We start from the raw sequence: 22,354 nt of genomic DNA, 5'->3' as shown, positions 1-22,354 counted from the left end.
GCCTCGTCTGAGCTGCTGTGACGTAGATTACCATAGTAACTAGTTAGATTACCATAGTAACTAATTAGATGACCATAGTAACTAATTAGATGACCATAGCAACTAATTAGATTACCATAGTAACTAGTATATCATCCATAAGCGCATATTCCAAGCATTAAAATACTTTGTAGAGTTGAAGACTTCCGGTCATTAGAAAACATGACTGCACATCATAATGGCAGCTACACTTTCCATCTTAAAGATCTAAAAAAAATATTTGGGAATGTCTGGTGGGCCAGATTGAAAAGTTCAACGGGCCGCATGTGGCCCCCGGGCCTTAATTTGCCCAGGGTCTGGTCTAGGGCCTGCCACTGAAAAGGCTCGATCTCCTCTGGTTTTGAGCCTGGTTTTAGGCACAGCCAGGAGGAGCTGGTCTGAAGACCTCAGGCTCCTGCAGGGGGAGTAAGGCTGCAGCAACTCAATTAGATAGGGCGGGGCTGCTTAAATACAATAAGTACAATTTTAAATTGGACTCTAAATGTAACTGGAGTCAAAGAGGAGAGGCTAGTACAGGGTTATGTGCTTGCATCTCTTAGTTCTGGTCAAAAGACAAGCAGCAGCATTCTGCACGCGCTGCAGTTGCTGGAGAGAACCCGGGTCCAGTCCTGCAGGCAAAGAAGTACAGTAATCCAGGCGTGACGTCACAAACGCATGGGTACCTCTTTCAAAGTCAGCCTGTGGAGGTTACTGTTTTATTTTTGCAAGGAGTCGAAAGAAAGAAGCTACAATTAACGACGGAGCTAATTTGTTTGTCCATTTTAAAGGCCTACTGAAACCCACTACTACCGACCACGCAGTCTGATAGTTTATATATCAATGATGAAATCTTAACATTGCAACACATGCCAATACGGCCGGGTTAACTTATAAAGTGCAATTTTAAATTTCCCGCCACACTTCCGCTTCAAAACGTCTCGGTATGATGACGTATGCGCGTGACGTAGCCAGTTTAACAGAGTTATGGCTTCCCCATTGAAGCCAATACGAAATAGCTCTGTTTTCATCTCATTATTCCACAGTATTCTGGACATCTGTGTTGGTGAATCTGTTGCAATTTGTTCATTGCATTATGGAGAAAGAAGCTGAGCAAGCAAAGAAGAAAGCGGATATTTTGCGAGGGAAGTCAGCAACACAACACAGCCGGTGTTTGTTTACATTCCCGAAAGATACAGTCAAGATCGAAGAACTCGGACAACAGAGACTCTAACCAGGAGGTCTTTGATTTGGATACACAGACGCGATACCATGAGTACGTAGCTGCGCTTCCAAACATTTGATCGCTTGCTATAACTAGCTCAAGCTAGTAGCTAGGAGCTAGGAGCTAGCATAACAAACAACTAGGTGTTTGTTATGCGGGATTAATTTGTTGCATATTAAATACAAGCCTGGTTGTGTTGTGGCTAATAGAGTATATATATGTCTTGTGTTTATTTACTGTTGTAGTCATTCCCAGCTGAATATCAGGTCCCACCCGCACGCTTCCAAACATTTGATCGCTTGCCCGTACGTGCGTGTCACGTACGTAACTTTGGTTAAATATATAAGCTTTATGAACCTTGGGTTAGGTGAACGGTTCTTTGGGCTGAGTGAGTGTGTGTGTTGTGCAGGTGTTTGAATTGTATTGGCGGGTTATATATACACGGGATCCCGTCCATATAACCCGCTCGAGCTAGTAGCTAGGAGCTAGGAGCTAGCATAACAAACACCTAGGTGTTTTTATGCTGGATTAATTTGTGGCATATTAAATATAAGCCTGGTTGTGTTGTGGCTAATAGAGTATATATATGTTTGTGTTTATTTACTGTTGTAGTCATTCCCAGCTGAATATCAGGTCACCCCCGGCTCTCACAGCATCTTCCCTATCTGAATCGCTTCCACTCCCCACTAGTCCTTCACTTGCATTTTCCTCATCCACAAATCTTTCATCCTCGCTCAAATTAATGGGGAAATCGTCGCTTTCTCGGTCCGAATCGCTCTCACTTCTGGCGGCCATCACTGTAAACAATAGGGAACTTTGCGGATATGTTCAATTGACTACGTCACGCTACTTCCGGTAGGGGCAAGCCTTTTTTTTTTATCAGATACCAAAAGTTGCGATCTTTATCGTCGTTGTTTTATACTAAATCCTTTCAGCAAAAATATGGCAATATCGCGAAATGATCAAGTATGACACAGAATAGATCTGCTATCCCCGTTTGAATAAAACAATGTCATTTCAGTAGGCCTTTAAGCAAGCGTAAAACTAAAACTAAATCTTAAATCTAAATCTAAATATGAGCGCCGCCGCTAAATCACTCGCCAAGTGTGAAGATAAATCTTTATAGGATGTCAATATTCTACCAATCAGATGCATATCTGCCTCTCAGTGCAGACACTCCCACATCTTTCTTAATGTGGAAGAAGGAAACTGACGGATGCTTAATGAGAAATAATGCCAAAAAAGTTGCATTTAAAAATAAATGGTAGCTCCAAATGAGTGAGTGTTCATAGTGTGTTGAGACAATCAAACACTCAAACTCCCTCGTTTGACAATGAATGGGATTGATTCTTACATCGAGTGATGCAGTCTAATGAAATACACTTATTTCTATTTTTTGGGTCTTACTGCATTTCACTGCGCTCCTACTTAATGATTGTGTCACATATGAACATTACATTGCTGTAAACAATGTGGTCCCTGTCATATAACTTTGCTCCATCTTCCTGCTTCTCGCAGCACGACACAGCACAGCTGTCCAAGAAGTGTGATTTAAGAGGAAGTAAGATGAGGGGGAAAATGACTAATTCACACTCACTATATTCATGTCTTTACCATTTAGCTCACAATAAAGACATTCTTTAGAATCGATCCAAAACTATTCTGTCAGCTGACTGCTTGCAGCAAAGTTATATGACAGTGACCGCATTGTTTACAGCAATGTAATGTTCATATGTGACACAATCATGAAGTAAGAGCACGGCGAAATGAAAAAAAGACACATAAAAATCGAAATAAGTGTATTCATGCACACTGCATGCCTCGGTGTGAGAATCAATTTCATTCATTGTCAGACCCAGAAGTGCGGCGTCGACATGTTTTAAAGGTGTCTAAGTGTCTTTATGAAACACACCATGCACACTCACACATTTGGAGCTAACATTTTTTTTTTAATATGCAACTCTATTGGCATTATTTGTCATTAAGCATCGATCGTGTTTCCTTCTTCCACAGTAAGAAAGGTGTACGAGTGTCTGCACTGAGTCAATGATTTAGATTTTGGTTTAGATTTAAGATTTAGGTTTAGATTTAAACATTTAGCACTCACATTTATATTTAAGATTTATGTGTAACATTTGGGTTCAAGTTTAACATTTTAAGTTTAGATTAGTCCATTTGTCTGAGGGTGACTCTGGCAATCAAACCTCATTTAATACATGCAGCGCTAAATTTGACCAGTAGGGGACAATAACGCTACACCTTAAGATTAATTGTGATGAGTCACATTCATTGTGTGCAACCTTTGATGCAAATGTTGCCTAATTTCTAAATGGGTAAACATCTATAGTTTATTGTGTGAATGTATTGACACTAAACCTTCTATTTTATTTGTGTAAAATAGAATGTTTAGTGTCTAGTGGACATACGTTTGTTCATATTTTCAGTCTTACAAACCTAAATGAAGGAAGAAGTGTCGAGAAATAAAACTGAAAAAGGAAAATAATTCAAAAGAGGGAACATCAATCATAAACAAAACTTCTGTAGCCTCTGTTTCTTCATGCTGTTAACTATCTGCCGAGCTGCACACGCTGGAAACGAGTAGCGAGGGCAGAATAATGCATTTATTGACATTGCAGTGCAAAAGCCGATGTGTTTACTTTGCATTTAAGTAAACGCAGTCTTAAAGGAATAAAACCTGCGGTGGCACTTTCTGGCGAAACATCCACATTTCGATGTCCGACCCTTCTTATAGTTGAAATGCCCTGCTGTGTATCATGCAGATATTTCTGCAGAGTAGTCATGGTAGCCTGGCTATCACTTGCAGATATAGAGAAATGTGCTTTTTAAAAACAGAGCCCACAGAAAGTGTGTATGAAGAAAAGAGGACAGGCGCCAAAATAGAACGTTGGTTGAGGGCAGACTCAAGGAGTATTGGCCGAGGTTTACAGAAAAAACGTATATTGGTTAAAAATGAGTGGAACCATTTAAGGACTGTAGCCTTAATACCCACACATGACTTCAGGAAGGATTGTGGTCTAAAGCAGTGGTCCCCAACACCTTTTTGTAACTGCGGACCGGTCAACGCTTGAAAATTGTCCCACGGACCAGGTGGGGGTATTTAAAAAAAATTTTTAGTCATAAAAAAATACAATCATGTGTGCTTACGGACTGTATCCCTGCAGACTGTATTGATATATATTGTAGGAACCAGAAATATTAATAACAGAAAGAAACAACCCTTTTGTGTAAATGAGTGTGAATGAGGGAGGGAGGTTTTTTGGGTTGGTGCACTAATTGTAAGTGTATCTTGTGTTTTTTATGTTGATTTAATTTTTTTTAAAATTCTTGTGCGCCCCGGTACCAATCAATCCACGGACCGGTGGTTGGGGACCACTGGTCTACGGTATCAAAAGCTTCTGTCAAAGCTAAAAGCACAAAGACTACAGCTCTACCTGAGTCCACAGCTGAAAGAAGGTAATTAAAAACGTTTTAAAAGGACAGTTTCTGTGCTATGCTGTGATTTAAAACCAGACTGTAATTTCTCCCCGATATCATTTAAGATTTAAGATATTAAGATAGAAAGTGGTCATAAACAACCTTCTCAGGGACCATAGATAAAAATGGCAACTTTGAGATTGGTCTAAAATGTAATAAAATATTGGGGTCCAGCTTATTCTTTTTGATTAGTGACTGGACCATTGCATGTTTAAAGAAAGTTGAGAAAGATCCACGCCTCAGGGAAGAATGTACTAACTGGACAATATAGGGCCAGATAGAGTTAAAAACATTTTTAAAAAGGCGACATGGGATAATGTCCAGTGGATATAGAGTAGGTTTCATCTGTTGAACTATATTTGTTAAGTCAGGGTAAATAAATGAAACTTGGATATACTTAATAGTACAACTTGTATAGCAGCACTGATTTATTATCAGCTGAAAACGAGTTTGTTTTATGTACCATAAACTAGCAACTACTTTTCCCAGACGCTTTGCACCCTGCAGCTAAGAAAATGGTGCGGCTCATTTTTGGAGTTTTCTCAGCTGACGGCCATAATGCAAATAGTACAAAAAAACAAGCAAAGACAGTGAAAAGGTATGCTATTGTTTGTGCTATGCGCCATCTTTTGGACAAGTTTTCTCACTGCAGGTGCTGGAGTGCCCTTCTTTTTAGAGCTTTCAACCAAAAGTACAAGAACTGTTCCGTCTTCTAGCCGTCCATAGTGTTTCTACGCGTATGGATTCTATATTCAGCACTCCAAGCTACGTTTGCAAGTGTTACAATGTAACTAAAACGGTTTATACTTACTAAACCGTCCCATGTGGGATGTCTGTAGGAGTGTTTTCATGCGTATTTGCTATCGTAATGTAATCGAGCGAGAATCGTTAGAATTAGCTAATATGCTAACCCATTGACGAGTATCTGTGTTAGTATTATCAACCTACAATGGCATTTTATTTTTGCATTGTTTCAGTTTCACAAATACCTATTTATTGTATGTGTAATTAGTCACTCTTTTGTTTTTATAGTCCCTGTTTAGAGCTGCTTCAAGTTTACACTGTATGCTTGGCTATTTGCTGCTCTATGTGACTTGAATCGCCCCCGCAGACAAATACATTATTTTTTAATTTGAGTTTGAAAATGTCAATAAATGAATGACAGGGGTCTCCATATTTAAATGTTCTTTATTTTGTTTTTCTGTCTCGTCTCCTGTGGCCCACAGGAAATTTTACATACAGGAACATGTATAACATTATGTTTTTATTATATTACATTTGTTATTTTGCACTAAAATGAGGAGGTGGCCCGGCTGGAATGTAAACTAAAAGTGTCCCAGCAGAGTCAACAGTCACGGTCACAGAATAGTTCATCACAGTATGTAATTGTAGCCAATTACCAAGTGTAAAAAGCGTGTTTTTGTGTGTACCTGTGGCTTTCTGGACTTTAGCATACACTCCAATGGCAACAATCAACAAGGAGAACACCTGGGGGGAGAGTAAGACATGATTTAGTTTTTAAAAAAACAAACATATTTAACATCAAGTATTGGCGAATGTTTGGACTGATATGTGTGTAAAGTATCCATGGTTTGATTTAAATATTTGGGACTAATGTAGATCCCAAATACACAAAAACAGGTACCAATAGGTAAGAATTTTGTATTTATTTTTATAATAGGTTCCCCTTATGTAAATCCATTTTAATGGACAGTTTAATGAACAAATATTTGTATCCATTTGATGGCTTTGCTAAGTTCCCCCCCCTTACCTGCCTAGTCTGACCACACCTCCCTTTTTTAAAAACATACAACACTAAGCTCACACCCAAGTGACTGAACTTTATGATTTGCTGCTTTGGCATTTTTTAACACAAGTATGCAACATTGTAAAAACATTTATAATTCAGAAAAGTGGAAAATCATCATAGATCCCCTGCAAGTGTTGGTTGTGTGACTTTCGACTTGCACTGAAATTCAATAAACTTCGCAAAGTCAATGTACAAAAAATTCCGGTCTATAAGCAGCTACTTTTCCCAGAAAACGGTGTGGCTAATTTTTAGATTTTTCCCTGCTGACGGCCATAATGCAAATAGTACAAAAAAAACAAACAAACAAAGACAGTGAAAAAGTGTGCTATTGTTTGTCCTATGGCACCATATTTTGGACAAGTTTGCTCACTGCAGGTGCCGGAGTGCCCTTCTTTTTATTACTGTTCCACCTTCTAGCTTTCCACCGCGTTTCTACTCGTATGGATTCTTCATTCATCACTCCAAGCAACGTTTGTAAGTGTTACAATGTAACTAAAACTGTTTATACCTCCTAAACCGTCCCATGTGTAATGTCTATAGGAGTGTTTTCATGAGTATTTACTATCGTAATGTAATCAACCGAGACTCGTTAGCATTAGCTAAAATGCTAACATTTACGAGTATACAGCATTTTTTTTTTGCATTGTTTCAGTTTCACAAACACCTCAGTAAATTTAAAGGTATTAATTCTGTTTAGCTGATTGGAGAGCTAGCTTCCGCAGCTAGTGGGTCCATGACGATGACTTCTGTTTTGTTTGATCATCCATTTTACTGCCGTGTTACAGGCACTGTTTGGAAACAATTATGTTATGTAAATAAACATTTACAAAATCTTCCTGTGTAAATAAACTCCTTTCGCAATGTATCTGTGGCTTGTAGTCTGCTGCGGCTAATATACGGAATTTATTATTATCATTTCTTTTTAATTTAATGGGTGTGGCTTTTATACCGGTGTGCTCTATTATTCGGAAAAAACGGTGATTGTTAAAAGATAGTATACTAAAGTTCAAGCTTTAGAATTTCTCAAAATTGCAAATGTGTTTTTCTAGCATTTAACAACATTTAACTTGGATCTAAATGGCAACAAACTGCCTTGTTTGCCTATAATTGTGTTACTATTAATGCCACGTTTCATGCAAAGTCACTTTTTTTTTGCCGTTCTACTCAAACAGAAAATATCATCCAGCAAGTATCACTTTGTTAGAAAAATCTATTGTATAACATATGCATTCTTTAAAATGAGCTGCATTTGTGTTTACTGTGTTGTGTTTGTGCAAATAGAGCATGTTTTCCTTTGGCTGTCATAAAATGCTATACACTTGCAGAGGTGTGAAGGAGGAGGGATGAAGGTGGGCTTGTGGGGATTTTTGTGAGGAGGTTGACATCCTCTGAGCTTAAAGCAAAACACTAGGAAAGATTAAAGTAGAAGGAAACACTCCTTTGCAGTGTGGAGGCAGAATCATAAATGAGGTGTGTGCCGCTCACACTGGAAGTAACGACACAATGGAGGGATAGAAAGCTAGTGATGGTGACAACACTCAGACACATGTTGTTCGGGTGTGGGTCTTAAATGTTATTATCTGCTAGAGACGTCATGTTTAAAGAAACTAAAACTACAATTGAAATGAACAATTGTATGAAAATAAACATAAGATCATATTGGTACCGTTTGTTCGGCCAATAATGATACGGCAGTACGGTCGCACTTTAAATATTGCGGCTTTACTGTTGAAAAAGATATTTAAGCATATTCTACATATTTGTGGCCTAAAGTAAGTGTTGAATGAAGTCTTACATCAGTGGTGTCAAACCTACGGCCCGTGGGCTGGATCAGGCACACGAACAGATTTATCCGGCCCGTGTGATGAGTTTGCCAAATATTAAAATGAGCTGCTTTTTTTTTTTAACGAAAGAAACTGCTGTTCTAAATGTGTCCACTGGATGTCCCAATAGCAATTCTGTTAGACAAGCAAACGGTCACCCTTTACACAGTGGCTCCCCCTCCTCGACCCAAATGAAACTTAGAACCTGCCGTTTTATGTCTTCTGCTTCGAACACATCGTCGTTTGGCACGTCGTTTGACAAAATGTCTCTGTCAAACACGAGAAAAGTGAACTTAACCCTTTTGAATAGTTTTTACCTCTGTTTCTTACGGTTTGTGGAGTTAGTGCTGGATTTATACGTGGACATGACAAAGGACGTATTTTATACCTAGAAGAGTTGTGTTTTTGTAGAATCCCAGAAAGACTGACTTAAAGTTTAATCCTGGCTTTGTAGATACACTGAGACGAAGTCTAAGCTCATTGGGCCCCATTCAGCAATACGTTCCTAACTTTTACTCTTATCTTTTTTCCTAAGTGATTTCCTAGGAGGAGTCCATTCAAATTCATGACGTGTTCTTAAACGACCAAATTGTTCCCACCGGCTGTTCTTAAGTTGCTGAATGCCAAATAGTTAGCGCATTCGTGTCTATTATAATTTGCATATGAACACGCCCTTATTTCCCCAATATGCATATGTAAACACCCTTTATTCCGTAATTTGCATAGGTAAACAGCCTTAAATGCCCATATAAGGGCACAATTCCCGCGGAAAAGCCAAACATCAGACACACGGAGAAAACACAAACAGATTACAGAAGAGAAATTTGTATTATCCTACGGGGGAAATACATAATGTCAAAATGTAAGTTTAAGAAAGGGGGGACAGCTCTCGGTAGCTTAAAGCGTTCAAATAAATATTTGTCACTTCATAAATGTGTTATGTATATTACAGTGTAGGGATCGATAAAGATATCAACCAGGCAGGACTTCTGTTACCAGGTTAATGGTGAACAATGCTTAACGGCTAATCTTGGCGCTACTGTATTTTCACCGCAACAATCAAGTTAACCAACTTTTGGCAGAACAACTTTGAGGTGCACTTCATCTTCAACCCCGGCCTCATCAATAACACATCTCCACATTGGTGATTCTTTTACTTGAGGGATGTCAAAAGACAATACATACCACTGCAATACTGCTATCAGGTATTAGGAGGAGGGTTGGGTATCGTTTGAATTCGAACGATTCCGATTCCGGGTTTCGATTCCGATTCCTGGCGATTCTCAATCCCGATTCTTTTAAGAGGCAGGGTCAAAAAAAAGTTTAGGATATTTTAAATGAGCTAGCTAACCTACAGTCTTTCTGAATGAAATAGTCTGACATTCTCCATCAATTTTAATTCTATTAACTTTTTATGAACTTTACTATAAATTCCTCACAGGGCTGTTTTCAACTAGAATATAAATATCAAATCTATGAACTTGAATATAAATATTAAAAATTATGAATACATTTTCCCAGGGGTACACTTTCCTCAAGAGAGCTTTATTTTTGAAAACCTCATGAAAACACATTTACACATAAGTGTATGATGCTGCAGGAAACCTCATGAAAACACATTTACACACACAAGTGTATGATGCTGCAGGTACTTAAAAATGTTACCGTGCTCCCACTGATGGGCTAACCTGGTGCAGAAAAGCAAATAAACAATAAGAAACAACTTGCAAAACCCAGTCCAGATTAGCAGCAGGTACAGTATAAAATCAGAGACAGTTCTTGTTTAGGAAAATGACCATATCCGCCTTCTCAGGCAGGATGCGTGAGCGTTCTGGACAGATAGTGTCTCCTGCTGTGGAAAATACACGTTCGCTGGGTGTGGAAGAAGCTTGAACGCATAAATAGGAGAAAGCGAGATCTGACAGCAAAGGATAAGTCTTTTGTTGGTTCCACCGGACCACCACCATGCAGCAGGGTCGTCAGACATAAGTATCGGTGGAACGTCCTGGTACATTTGCAGCTCTCTTTCCACTCGTTTCTTGATGGACATGGAGCTCTGTTATTTCGCGGTTATTTCATTTTTTTTTGTAAAATAAAGCCACACTTTCGACCGCCGACGCCCGCTATCCATGCTTGAGCTTGACTGACTCGCTCGGCTATGCTAACACTTCCGGCGGTGGGCGCTTCTTCGTTGGTGTTCAGCGGCTTCTTCTTCCGGTTCGGCGGACATATTTTTTTCCGGTCGGCGGACTGGGTATCGAAAATAGGAATCGAAATTTAAACTTTTGAACGATTCCGGGAGAATCGGAAAGTTAGTCCCGGTTCCAATCGATACTCGATACTCGATACCCAACCCTAATTAGGAGATGTCCGGAGATGACATTCTGTTGACTTAAGGATTGTTTTTTTTTTAAATCTTTGACATTAATAACACAGCTGCACATCTAATAACACAAAATGCTGATAACACAGCCAATAGTCCGTTTTAAGCCTTTTGAGGAGCAAGCCGCCTTTTTGCCACCATGTTCCCGGACAGGCAGATTGCAGCAACATTTATTTGTGGTAAGAACAAGTGGGCCCATGTCTGTGCTTTTGGGCTTGCTCTGCACTTTAAAATACTATTTTTGTCATTAGTGTTCTGACAAACGGCCTGCAGTTTGTAGTGCTGTTTGACAGAAAACCACCATTTGTCCACCAAACGGATTTATACGTGAAGTCCGTGGGATGGAACAGAAGAAAACAATACAAATGTTGGAACTGAAATATGAGAAGCTGTGTCTAAGTTTACCTGGCTGCTGTGTTTTTGGTTCTAGAGACTCATCATACATTTCAGATATAAACTTAATTTTACTTGGGAATTAAGGTATATCATAATGTTGTGTTCGTGTTATAATGATTTGTTTTCGGTGGTCTCATTTAGATAAAATATTCTATTTTGGTCAAGGAAATTAAAGGCCTACTGAAACCCACTACTACCGACCACGCAGTCTGATAGTTTATATATCAATGATGAAATCTTAACATTATAACACATGCCAATACGGCCGGGTTAACTTATAAAGTGACATTTTAAATTTGCCGCTAAACTTCCGGTTCGAAGCGCCTCTGAGGATGACGTATGCGTGTGACGTAGCCCGGCGAACACGGGTATGCCTTCCACATTGAAGCCGATACGAAAAAGCTCTGTTTTCATTTCATAATTCCACAGTATTCTGGACATCTGTGTTCGTGAATCTGTTTCAATCATGTTCATTGCATTATGGAGAAGGAAGCCGAGCAAGCAAAGAAGAAAGTTGTCGGTGCGAAATGGACGTATTTTTCGAACGTAGTCAGCCACAACAGTACACAGCCGGCGCTTCTTTGTTTACATTCCCGAAAGATGCAGTCAAGATGGAAGAACTCGGATAACAGAGACTCTAACCAGGAGGACTTTTGATTTGGATACACAGACGCCTGTAGAGAACTGGGACAACACAGACTCTTACCAGGATTACTTTGATTTGGATGACAAAGACGCAGACGTGCTACTGTGAGTATGCAGCTTTGGCTTTTTTTTGCGTATGTACGTAACTTTTTTAAAATATATAAGCTTTATGAACCTTGGGTTAGGTGAACGGTCTTTTGGGCTGAGTGATTGTGTGTGTTGATCATGTGTTTGAATTGTATTGGCGTGTTCTATGGAGCTAGGAGCTAGCAGAGGAGCTAGGAGCTAGCATAACACGTACCGTACCGTACGTGCGCGTCACGTACGTAACTTTTTAAAAATATACAAGCTTTATGAACCTTGGGTTAGGTGAACGGTCTTTTGGGCTGAGTGATTGTGTGTGTTGATCAGGTGTTTGAATTGTATTGGCGTGTTCTATGGAGCTAGGAGCTAGCAGAGGAGCTAGGAGCTAGCATAACAAACACGCAGGTGTTATTATGCAGGATTAATTTGTGGCATATTAAATATAAGCCTGGTTGTGTTGTGGCTAGTAGAGTATATATATGTCTTGTGTTTATTTACTGTTGTAGTCATTCCCAGCTGAATATCAGGTACCGTGAGTATGCAGCCTTGGCTGCTAAACATTCGATAACTTGACCGTATGTGCGCGTCACGTACGTAACTTTTTAAAAATATATAAGCTTTATGAACCTTGGGTTAGGTAAACGGTCTTTTGGGCTGAGTGATTGTGTGTGTTGATCAGGTGTTTGAATTGTATTGGCGTGTTCTATGGAGCTAGGAGCTAGCAGAGGAGCTAGGAGCTAGCATAACAAACACGCAGGTGTTTTTATGCAGGATTAATTTGTGGCATATTAAATATAAGCCTGGTTGTGTTGTGGCTAATAGAGTATGTATATGTCTTGTGTTTATTTACTGTTGTAGTCATTCCCAGCTGAATATCAGGTCACCCCCGGCTCTCACAGCATCTTCCCTATCTGAATAGCTTCAACTCCCCACTAGTCCTTCACTTGCACTTTACTCATCCACAAATCTTTCATCCTCGCTCAAATTAATGGGGAAATTGTCGCTTTCTCGGTCCGAATCTCTCTCACTTCATGCGGCCATCATTGTAAACAATAGGGAACTTTGCGTATATGTTCAACTGACTACGTCTCGCTACTTCCGGTAGGTGCAAGCCTTTTTTTTATCAGATACCAAAAGTTGCAATCTTTATCGTCGTTGTTCTATACTAAATCCTTTCAGCAAAAATATGGCAATATCGCGAAATGATCAAGTATGACACATAGAATAGATCTGCTATCCCCGTTTAAATAAAAAAAATTCATTTCAGTAGGCCTTTAAGTAATAGCTTTTAGATTAGATTATTGATGAAAAAGTGTAAAAACCCTGCATTAAGGACGCCCCATGTCACATGACCAGATATTAAAGGATGTAAGCTACTGTTAACAAATAGTTTTTAAACCCCGACAGAGACACTGAAAAGGTGTTTTATTGTTTGTGCTATGGTGACATCTTTTGGACGAGTTTGCTCACTGCAGGTGCTGCGGGTTGAAAATGTACTTCCTGTTTTGCGCCATGAACCGGAAGTATATCCTGTTTCGTCTACTATTGGTCCATAACGGTTCTACTTGTATAGAGTCTTCATTCATCACTTCAAGCAAAGTTTGATGTCTGTTGGAGTGTTTTCATGCGTGTGTGCTATCGTAATGTAATCAAACTAGCGTCGTTAGCATTAGCGAATATGCTAACACGTTTAGTGTCTGCGTTAGTATTACTAACTTACAATGGCATCATTCTTGTATTGTTTCAGTTTCGCAAATTCACCAAAACCTCACCATGGAGTTATTGAGTCTGTTTAGCTGATTGCGGAGCTAGCTCCCGCAGCTAGTGGGTCCATGACGATGACTTCTGTAGTTGGATCAACCGTTTTACTGCCGTGTTACAGGCACTGTTTGAAAACAATCGAGTTATGTAAATAAACATTTACAAAATCTTCCTGTGTAGATAACTAATTTCGCAACGTATCTGCGGCTTATAGTCTGGTGCGGCCAACATATTTGTTCTAAATATTTCTTCTAAAATTTAGTGGGCCGGCCTGCTCTATTGTCGGGAAATTATGTTGATTGTTAAAAAATAGTATTCTAAAGTGCAAGCTTTAGAATTTGAACCCTAGCCTAACCACTAGCTTCCGAAGCTAGTGGGTCCATGACAATGACTTTTGTTTTGTTTGATCATCCGTTTTACTGCCTTGTTACAGACACCGTTAGGAAACAATTAAAGTATGTAAATAAACATTTACAAAATATTTCGTACCGATATATATCAGCAGCTTATAGTCCGGTGTGGCTAGATATGTAAAACGATTTATTTCTTCTAAAATTTGGTGGGTGCGACTTAAATACTGGTTCACTCTATGACCCGAAAAAAAAAGGTTAATTGTAACGTCGCCGGAATCATCTTGCCTCTCCGTCATTGATGTCTCACCTTGAATAGAAACCTGCAGTATTGAGTTGTTTTCCTCCTTCAATTCACAGATATTTTTTTGAAAAGTAAATGGTTATTATGTACAAACGTTTGTAAGTACAGAATTGATTTGTTTGTATAAATCAATATTAGAGAGGTGTATGTTTGTTTTGAGGTAATTTCTGGTATGTATTCCATAAAGTTGGGTTGTATTTTTGGACAAAAGTGTGGCCAAGAAAAGAAAAGAGCTTGGTTTTCATTCTTCTTTCTTTTTTCTGCTTTTTTGTTGGATGTGTAATTATACAGGTGTGAGACCACCTGCAGGTTTGCCCTTGTGTCTGTTTTTTTTTTTTTTTTTTTTGCATGTTCAACACACATGCACGGGGACTATATCCCTGCTCGGTTTTTCAGGCCCTAAAGAGATGAATCAGGTGTATTGTGTGGGGAGGTGAAAGCCAGATGAACCAAGCCGTAGGGACATGGGGACAAAAGGCCTGATGGATTAGAGCCGCAGTGTTCACTTCTGAGCTCATGTCTGATAAACAAAGTCAACACAAGCCAGGCCACGTGGTGCTGCGGTTATTGCTGATTGGCTCTTAACACGGTAACAATGGGAGCTTACCCCGTGACTGTTACAATGTGGGACTGGGCCCTCTGGGATGGGATGCGGGTGCATGTATTTAGTGGAATCCATGTTATCCGGGTCACCGCTGAGCTTGAGCCTATCCCAGCTGACTTTAAACGAGCGGCCGGGTGCACTCTAGACTGGTCACCAGCCAATCACAGTGCACATACAGTATAGCCACACAGCCATTCACACCTAAGGACAATTCACGGTATGTTCACACCCAAACAGGGTAACTCCAGAACACTAACTGACATCACAATGCGAACAAATATTAATGTACCAACGATAGTCACACACACACACTAGGTGTGGTGAGATTATCCTCTGCATTTGACCCATCACCCTCACCCCCTGGGAGGTGAGTGGAGCAGTGAGCAGCAGCGGTGGCCGCGCCCGGGAATCATTTTGGTGATTTAACTCCCAATTCCAACCCTTGATGCTGAGTGCCAAGCAGGGAGGTAATGGGTCCCATTTCTATTGTCTTTGGTATGACTGGGCTGGGGTTTGAACTCACAACCTTCCAGTCTCAGGGCACTGAGCAGGCTATATATATTATATTATATTCAAACAAAGTGTTACTGTTCAAACTGTATGTAATGTTACAGTGGCCAAAAATATTGAATATACTTGTTAAATAAAACCTCTGCATTGTTTGTAATGACTACTTAGGCCTACCAAGCTACTGTGTTTTAAGGCTTGGTCATTACGGCGGTACTTGGAAAGCCAAGTGGAGAACCACTGGTCTACGTTAAAGACTCTAGCCGCGTTCTTTTGTAGAACAGTCAGAGATCGGGTCTTCTGGAAGATTTCACAAGCGTTTATTCACGAAGGTCACAGGTCAACGCTACAGTGTTGGCTGCATACGTAAGCACCACAAGCAAGCTTCTGCAAAAGTGAGCCAGTTAAAGAAGAATGATTCCCTTTCTTTGAAGTAAAAAAAAAAAGAAGACAAGTCCAGTGGGTCAAAGAGTGTTCACAAGGGTGGGGACGAGACCAAGACTATTGACTAGGGGAATTTTGTCACAAAGATGTGTAACCAATTAAAACATTTTAAAAATACTAATATCTGAGGCTTGGTCCTTTGTACCATTCTTGGGGGTTACAAAGTCACAGGCAGCATAAAGGCCGCATGGGGTGTGTGTGTTCTTCAAATGAAGTCTAATGAATTAAAACAAATTCAAGTGTATACTTGCTATGATATTCTAACATCTGTATCATGCAACTCGAATTGACGGACTCGTTTTCCATTGCAGTCAATTACAGCTCGTTCACACTGAGGTGTGCTAAGAAGTACTTGATTAGCTGATGTATCAACACATATATGTATCAACACATATATTGTACACACTTAGTAGGGCAGAGCTTCTAAATTATTTTATGTCATGTCCACCGTGACAGTAATCTATACAAACTCCTTGACTTGAATTACTATTAAGACCTTGATAATATTAATTATATAGGTGTACAAACAACTGTGTGAGTTACATTATTTAAATATTCACCTCATTAATATTACATCGAAGTAGATGAAAGAAAGAAGCTATGATAACAACTGCAACAACTTCAACCAATGTCCACGCTAAGTTTAGTAAGTCAATTTGTAATATTTAAAAAAGATTCTCGAAGTGCAAATGATTCACTGGGTTGAGCATTTTTATAGAGCTAGCACAATAACATTGAGCATATTTTATAATTGTTGATTGGTGACATATCAGCTTCATCAGATTATTATTTTTCAAAATAACTATAACTTTTTTGTTTTTGTTTGTTTTGTGCAAAATCTGCAACACCACCGCTTATCATCATAATTGCATTTTCTTTCCCTGAACATTTATTCCAGGGGTCCCCAAAGTACAGTCTGCGATCCGGCCCGCCAGCGTTTACAATCTGGCCCGCGGCAGGTTAGTAATGGACGACATTAACCTCTGCCTGTTGATAATGTGCTGCCTTTCGATGGAGTATATCAGTATTGTGAGTAGTGTTGTAACGATACCAATATATTGGTACCTGTACTAAAATTATTTTGATACTTTTCGGTACTTTTCTAAATAAAGGGGACCACAAAAAAATTGCATTATAGGCTTTATTTTAACAAAAAATCTTAGGGTACATTAAACATACGTTTCTTATTGCAGTTAAGTCCTTAAATAAAATAGTGAACATACTAGACAACTTGTCTTTTAGTAGTAAGTAAACAAACAACGGCTCCTAATTAGTCTGCTGGCGTATGCAGTAACATATTGTGTCATTTATCATTCTATTATTTTGTCAACATTATTAAGAACAAGTGGTAGAAAATGAATTATTAATCTACATGTTAATTTAGTGTTAATATCTGCTTACTTTCTCTTTTAACACGTTCTGTCTACACTTCTGTTAAAATGTAATAATCACTTATCCTTCTGTTTGATACTTTACATTAGTTTTGGATGATACCACAATATTGTGTATCAATCCGATACCAAGTAGTTACAGGATCATACATTGGTCATATTCAAAGTCCTCATGTGTCCAGTAGTCTGGTGGCTTAGTGACATTACCGTTACGGAGTGGATAAAAGCGCCAAATTTTTTATGGGCCTTCTTTATGACCTACTGAAGGATTTTAGAAGGGTACTCAAACTTAAATATTGAAAATACCTTTATAGTGCACATAAGTTATTTTGATCAATAACTGCAAAAAACGCCTATACTAAAAAAGGACTAATTCTTGTCATGTGTCCTCCTGCTGCTAGTTTTTACATCATACTTGCACAGGGTGTCTACAGGTAGTGTCTTCACATCCCAGAACAGCCAGAATGCCAATATTTGATTCCATTATGAACCATTTGGCTTTCAAATAAGGCCTCATTATGGACGGAAATAGCAAAAAGTATCATTTTCAGATGATGATTCAAGACCCAGCACATGAAGTATTATCCATAAAACCTTTAATGCAATTATAATGTTAGAACTCTGATTGAGGCCAAAAATAAATTAAAGGGGCAAGTCAGCTGGTGCACATGATCAGCATGGGGGCTGAGGACCAATGGCCTGGATGACTCTTCTTACTACACTATGAAGTAATCTGCACGTGAAACAGGCAAGAAAACAATTGTTGTCACAATTTAAACAAATTGACATGCATCATAATGTGGAAACTTGGTGTATTGGTGTGCATAACTGTACCTGGTGTCTATTTGCAGCAGTTGCATTTGCAAAGTGGAGAACAGTCAATATTAGCATTGCTGCATTTACAGCTGGAACAGTCACCTTTACATGAGCATTTTATCAGCTCTCTGCAGGCAATGGAGACCTCGGGAATGGTTATCCAAACTGGAACCCATGACCCTGTTTCGTCCTTGGTCCATCCAAAGTCCTTTGGAGAAGGAATCACTTGCTGTGTGTCTGTGCTGGTTGCCCAGATTCCTGCCTGAAACACAGCCCGTTTTACATGCTGGAGTAGGGCATCCTGCGTGGGAGGTAATCTCTCCATCGGCCGACTGTCTTGACAGAAGAGTTCCTTCCTTGTTTGACTGATGGAGTTCAAAGGACTGGATCTGTTGTACAGGATCACAGTCAGCCTCTCAAGTGTCTGGAAATGCTCAGAGTCAACTTTTAGTTCCTGGAATGGATGCTTTGCCAGATACATAAATGTTTCTGTAGCAGCATCATAGGCTTGCCAGGCCCTCCAAGCTGACTTCTTGCCTTTTCCGTTAAATGCAGATGTTGTGTCACAACCTGAATATGCGTGGAACATAAGCAGACCTTGTGATTTGGGTTCCCCCAGGCTTTTGCAGATGTGGTTTATGTGGTAACCTTTTTCCCATGCCAAAAGCCACCCAGATGTCAGTCAATGGTTGAAGCACCACCAAATCATAAAATAAACCAGCAAGGATCACGATGACATCAGTGTCCACAGTTCGCACAAGAACTGTCTTTGCTCCCTCCTTCAATGCGCATTGTAGATGGACCACTATCCTTGTGTCTGCCTCCTCATGGTTGCAACAGTCCATCATGCTAGTGGAACCAAAAGCTTGTCCTGACACCGCTTGCCCCGATGTGACATACACAGCTTTGGTTGGTGGCCAGCTGAACTCTTGGATCTTGGATGTCAAGAAATCAAACAACTCCTTCTTGTTGATTGGGTCGCGAAGAAAGTCCATCCAGTTGCCTGGCAACTTTGTCAGGCCTGACACTTTCCTGCGAACACCACGTCCTCTTTTTTCTCGGGTGGACTCCTTCAAGCTGTCAGGGATGTACGTGTCCCATACAACATCCAATCGTTTTGCATCCTGCAGCTGCTTCTGCAGGTAGGGGATGAAAACCTCATTTGCATAAGCATCAAACGTGCTCACTCTAATAGTGGGCAGGCAGTGGACAATTACTGCCCCATCTAGGACTTTGAAGTCATAGGTTGAGGGTGGCTCTGATTGTGCTGGCTGCTCAAGACATTGTAGCAGGTCTGATTTGGTGCCTGTCAGATGAAGTTTTCCAAAGTCTGAGAGAGATGGAGGGAAGGACTGCACCTCATGTGTAAAGAATTCATCCAAATTACTCTCACGGCTCTGCATAGCTACATATAGCTGGCCAAAGAGTGCCACGTTGTTCTGAAGCACTTTAATCTTTTTCCCATCTTTAGACATTGTCTTGCGTCTAGGTTGCCTGAAGACTGCCAAGGAATTCCTTTTAATCGGATCATGGATAGATTGTGTGCGTTCATCAAGCACCTTCTTGACAAACTCCTGATATTGTCTCTTCCCTGTGTCCTCCAGGATGAGCATGGTATTTGCGACTAATTTATCTGCGCAGTTGCGACTATCAAGAGTCACAAGTTCCTCGAAGACATCCAGGAAAGGGTTTCCCATACGCCTTATGGTATCTGACAGACTGTTGACCTGTCTCTGGAATGTCTTCTGTGTGCCAAGACCCTGCTCATGGTGCTGGAAGCTCTCTTTGTCATCTTGGAGATATTCCTCTTCAAATTCCTTTATCAATCTTGCCATTTCTGGGCCTGTGAGCATCCATCTTCTGAAGGCAGTTGGATTTTCTGTGAGGCCAACCGCACCACCTGAACCTTTCACATTCTTGTTCTCTTGTTCATGAGCTTGGTCCAGTGGGATTGCAGAAAACCTGTTAGATGTCTTTGAAAGAACCCAGTGAGAATTCTTCTCAAACTCGTCCTTGATAGAGTCGGGCAAAGACTTCATGTCCCTGATATGGACAGGCAACCATCTTGAATAGTTCACATGGTCCAAGGCAAAGAATAGAGGGGCCAGTTCTTCAAGCACTTCTACATACAGTAGGAAATTCTGCTCTCTGTGTGCCCTTATGAAGATGAGAATGAGGGTTTCATATCTCATGATCAGATCCCAGAACATGAACGTCGGACTCTTCTTCAGCATGTTGTTTCTCCAAGCCATGAAGGACTCTTCATCTTTGGGGCCTGCACTAACCCTGAAAGCCTCCTGTTGTAGATTGTGCAGTGTCAAGACAGTGACCTGGTGTGCATGCCTGGTTCGTGTTAGGTGTGCTGCTTTCAGAAACGACTCAGCCATGCCACTTGATGCCACTTCTGCTTCAATCAGTGCTGTCGTCCAACCAGAGCCCTCTAGGAGATCGCCAAGTGTATTCCAGAGAGCCATCTCTGTGTGTAATCCTCCCCCATCTGGTGTTGTGAATGTATATTGAAACAGTAGTTGCGATTATGAACAACTTCATGATTAATTCTAATTACAAAATGAATAGAGAATGTCTTTACCCACACTACATGCAGAAAATGACATTTTTTCAGCTTTTTTCTTAATTCCGCCTATACTGTACAGGACTTTATGGAGGATGTACCTGTACCAGGTGCCTTGGTAATGCATTTTAGACATCATTTTGAATGTTTATCCATCACTGGACCCAATTAAAAGCAAATTTACCTTCCTAAGTGGAAAAAAACAACAATTTATCAGCAATATACCTTTTATGACTCCGGAATAACATTTTTTAAACAATTTTGTGCACTATATGGGTATTTTCAATATTTAAGTTTGAGTACCCTTCTAAAATCCTTCAGTAGGTCATAAAGAAGGCCTGTAAAAAAATTGGCGCTTTTATCCGCTCCGTAACGGTACGCCTAAAAATGTGCGCTAACCCACCGCACTACAGGGACATATTTCCTGACTTTATAAACATAATATAATTTTTTTTTTTAAATGAAAGAAGATGTTGTGATGCCAAAAAATCTTGACGTAATCATAGTAGTATCGACTAGATACGTGCCTGTACTTGATATCATTACAGTGGATGTTAAGTGAAGATCCACCCATGGCGTTTGTTTACATTTTGATGCCGGTGAGCTACGGTGTGTAGTGAAGCATGTTTAGCTATTCCTCGTCTTGCAGGGATGATACTTGTAAGAAACATACTTTATTTGTCACCATGGAGACCAGGATTAGTGATTTAGAAGTAGCTAAAACACTGCCGACAGCGGATGGACGTTAGCTGCTAGCTAGCTTGCCATGTCTTAAAGCACCTCTTCCTGTGGGCGTTTCAGTGTTATAACTTCACCTTTATCTTTAGTTTTTAAGCCAAAATGTGACCATTCTCCCCTTTCTGTCTACACACTGTTTCTGCTTGTAAGTACTCCGTGATTGTACGCTACCGAACATGCTCGTCTGCTCGTAAACCAGCAATGACACGAAGTGGCTTCGACTCGGGCGTAGGAGGGTGCGGGAAAGGTACGTTTCAGAGGCGGTATAGTACCGAAAATGATTCATTAGTATCGCGGTACTATACTAATACCGGAATACCGTACAACCCTAATTGTGAGTCATTGACCATGAGCAATATGTGGGTAAGTAAGTGCATAGAAGCAACATTCAGACAGCCTTTACCACCCATGGTCTGATTTATTAAAAACCAACACAGAAAGTTAATACATGTGGTACAAAATACATAACTTGCCTACTGAACTATGTGGACATTATAAAAAATGTCTACGCGCTGCACACAATTCAAAGTTATATACATTTAAAGGCCTACTGAAACCCACTACTACCGACCACACAGTCGGATAGTTTATAAATCAATGATGAAATCTTAACATTGCAACACATGCCAATACGGCCGGGTTAACTTATAAAGTGCAATTTTAAATTTCCCGCTAAACTTCCGGTTGAAAACGTCTATGTATGATGACGTATGCGCGTGACGTCAATCGTTGAAACGGAAGTATTCGGACCCCATTGAATCCAATACAAAAAGCTCTATTTTCATCTCAAAATTCCACACTATTCTGGACATCTGTGTTGGTGAATCTTTTGCAATTTGTTTAATGAACAATGAAGACTGCAAAGAAGAAAGTTGTAGGTGGGATCGGTGTATTAGCGGCGGACTACAGCAACACAACCAGGAGGACTTTGAGATGGATAGCAGACGCGATAGCCGCCGACCTCACCTTGACTTCCTCCGTCTCCGGGCCG

At 40.1% G+C, this 22,354-nt stretch overlaps 1 protein-coding gene across 1 annotated transcript in view; it reads right to left on the bottom strand.

Annotated features, from left to right (window-relative positions):
* The window catches only part of tspan33b (tetraspanin 33b), a 72,240-nt gene that overhangs the window by 46,368 nt on the left and 3,518 nt on the right, over positions 1-22,354 (bottom strand). Inside the window, exon 2 of the mRNA XM_062035783.1 lies at positions 6,166-6,223. Within this exon, the coding sequence (XP_061891767.1) occupies positions 6,166-6,223 (58 nt within the window). The remainder of the gene's footprint in view (positions 1-6,165; positions 6,224-22,354) is intronic.

Source organism: Entelurus aequoreus, linkage group LG24 (genome assembly GCF_033978785.1).
Source record: "Entelurus aequoreus isolate RoL-2023_Sb linkage group LG24, RoL_Eaeq_v1.1, whole genome shotgun sequence".
Classification (NCBI taxonomy): domain Eukaryota; kingdom Metazoa; phylum Chordata; class Actinopteri; order Syngnathiformes; family Syngnathidae; genus Entelurus; species Entelurus aequoreus.
Note: the sequence above shows the minus strand (reverse complement) of the source record. Positions and strands in the feature narration are given on the sequence as shown.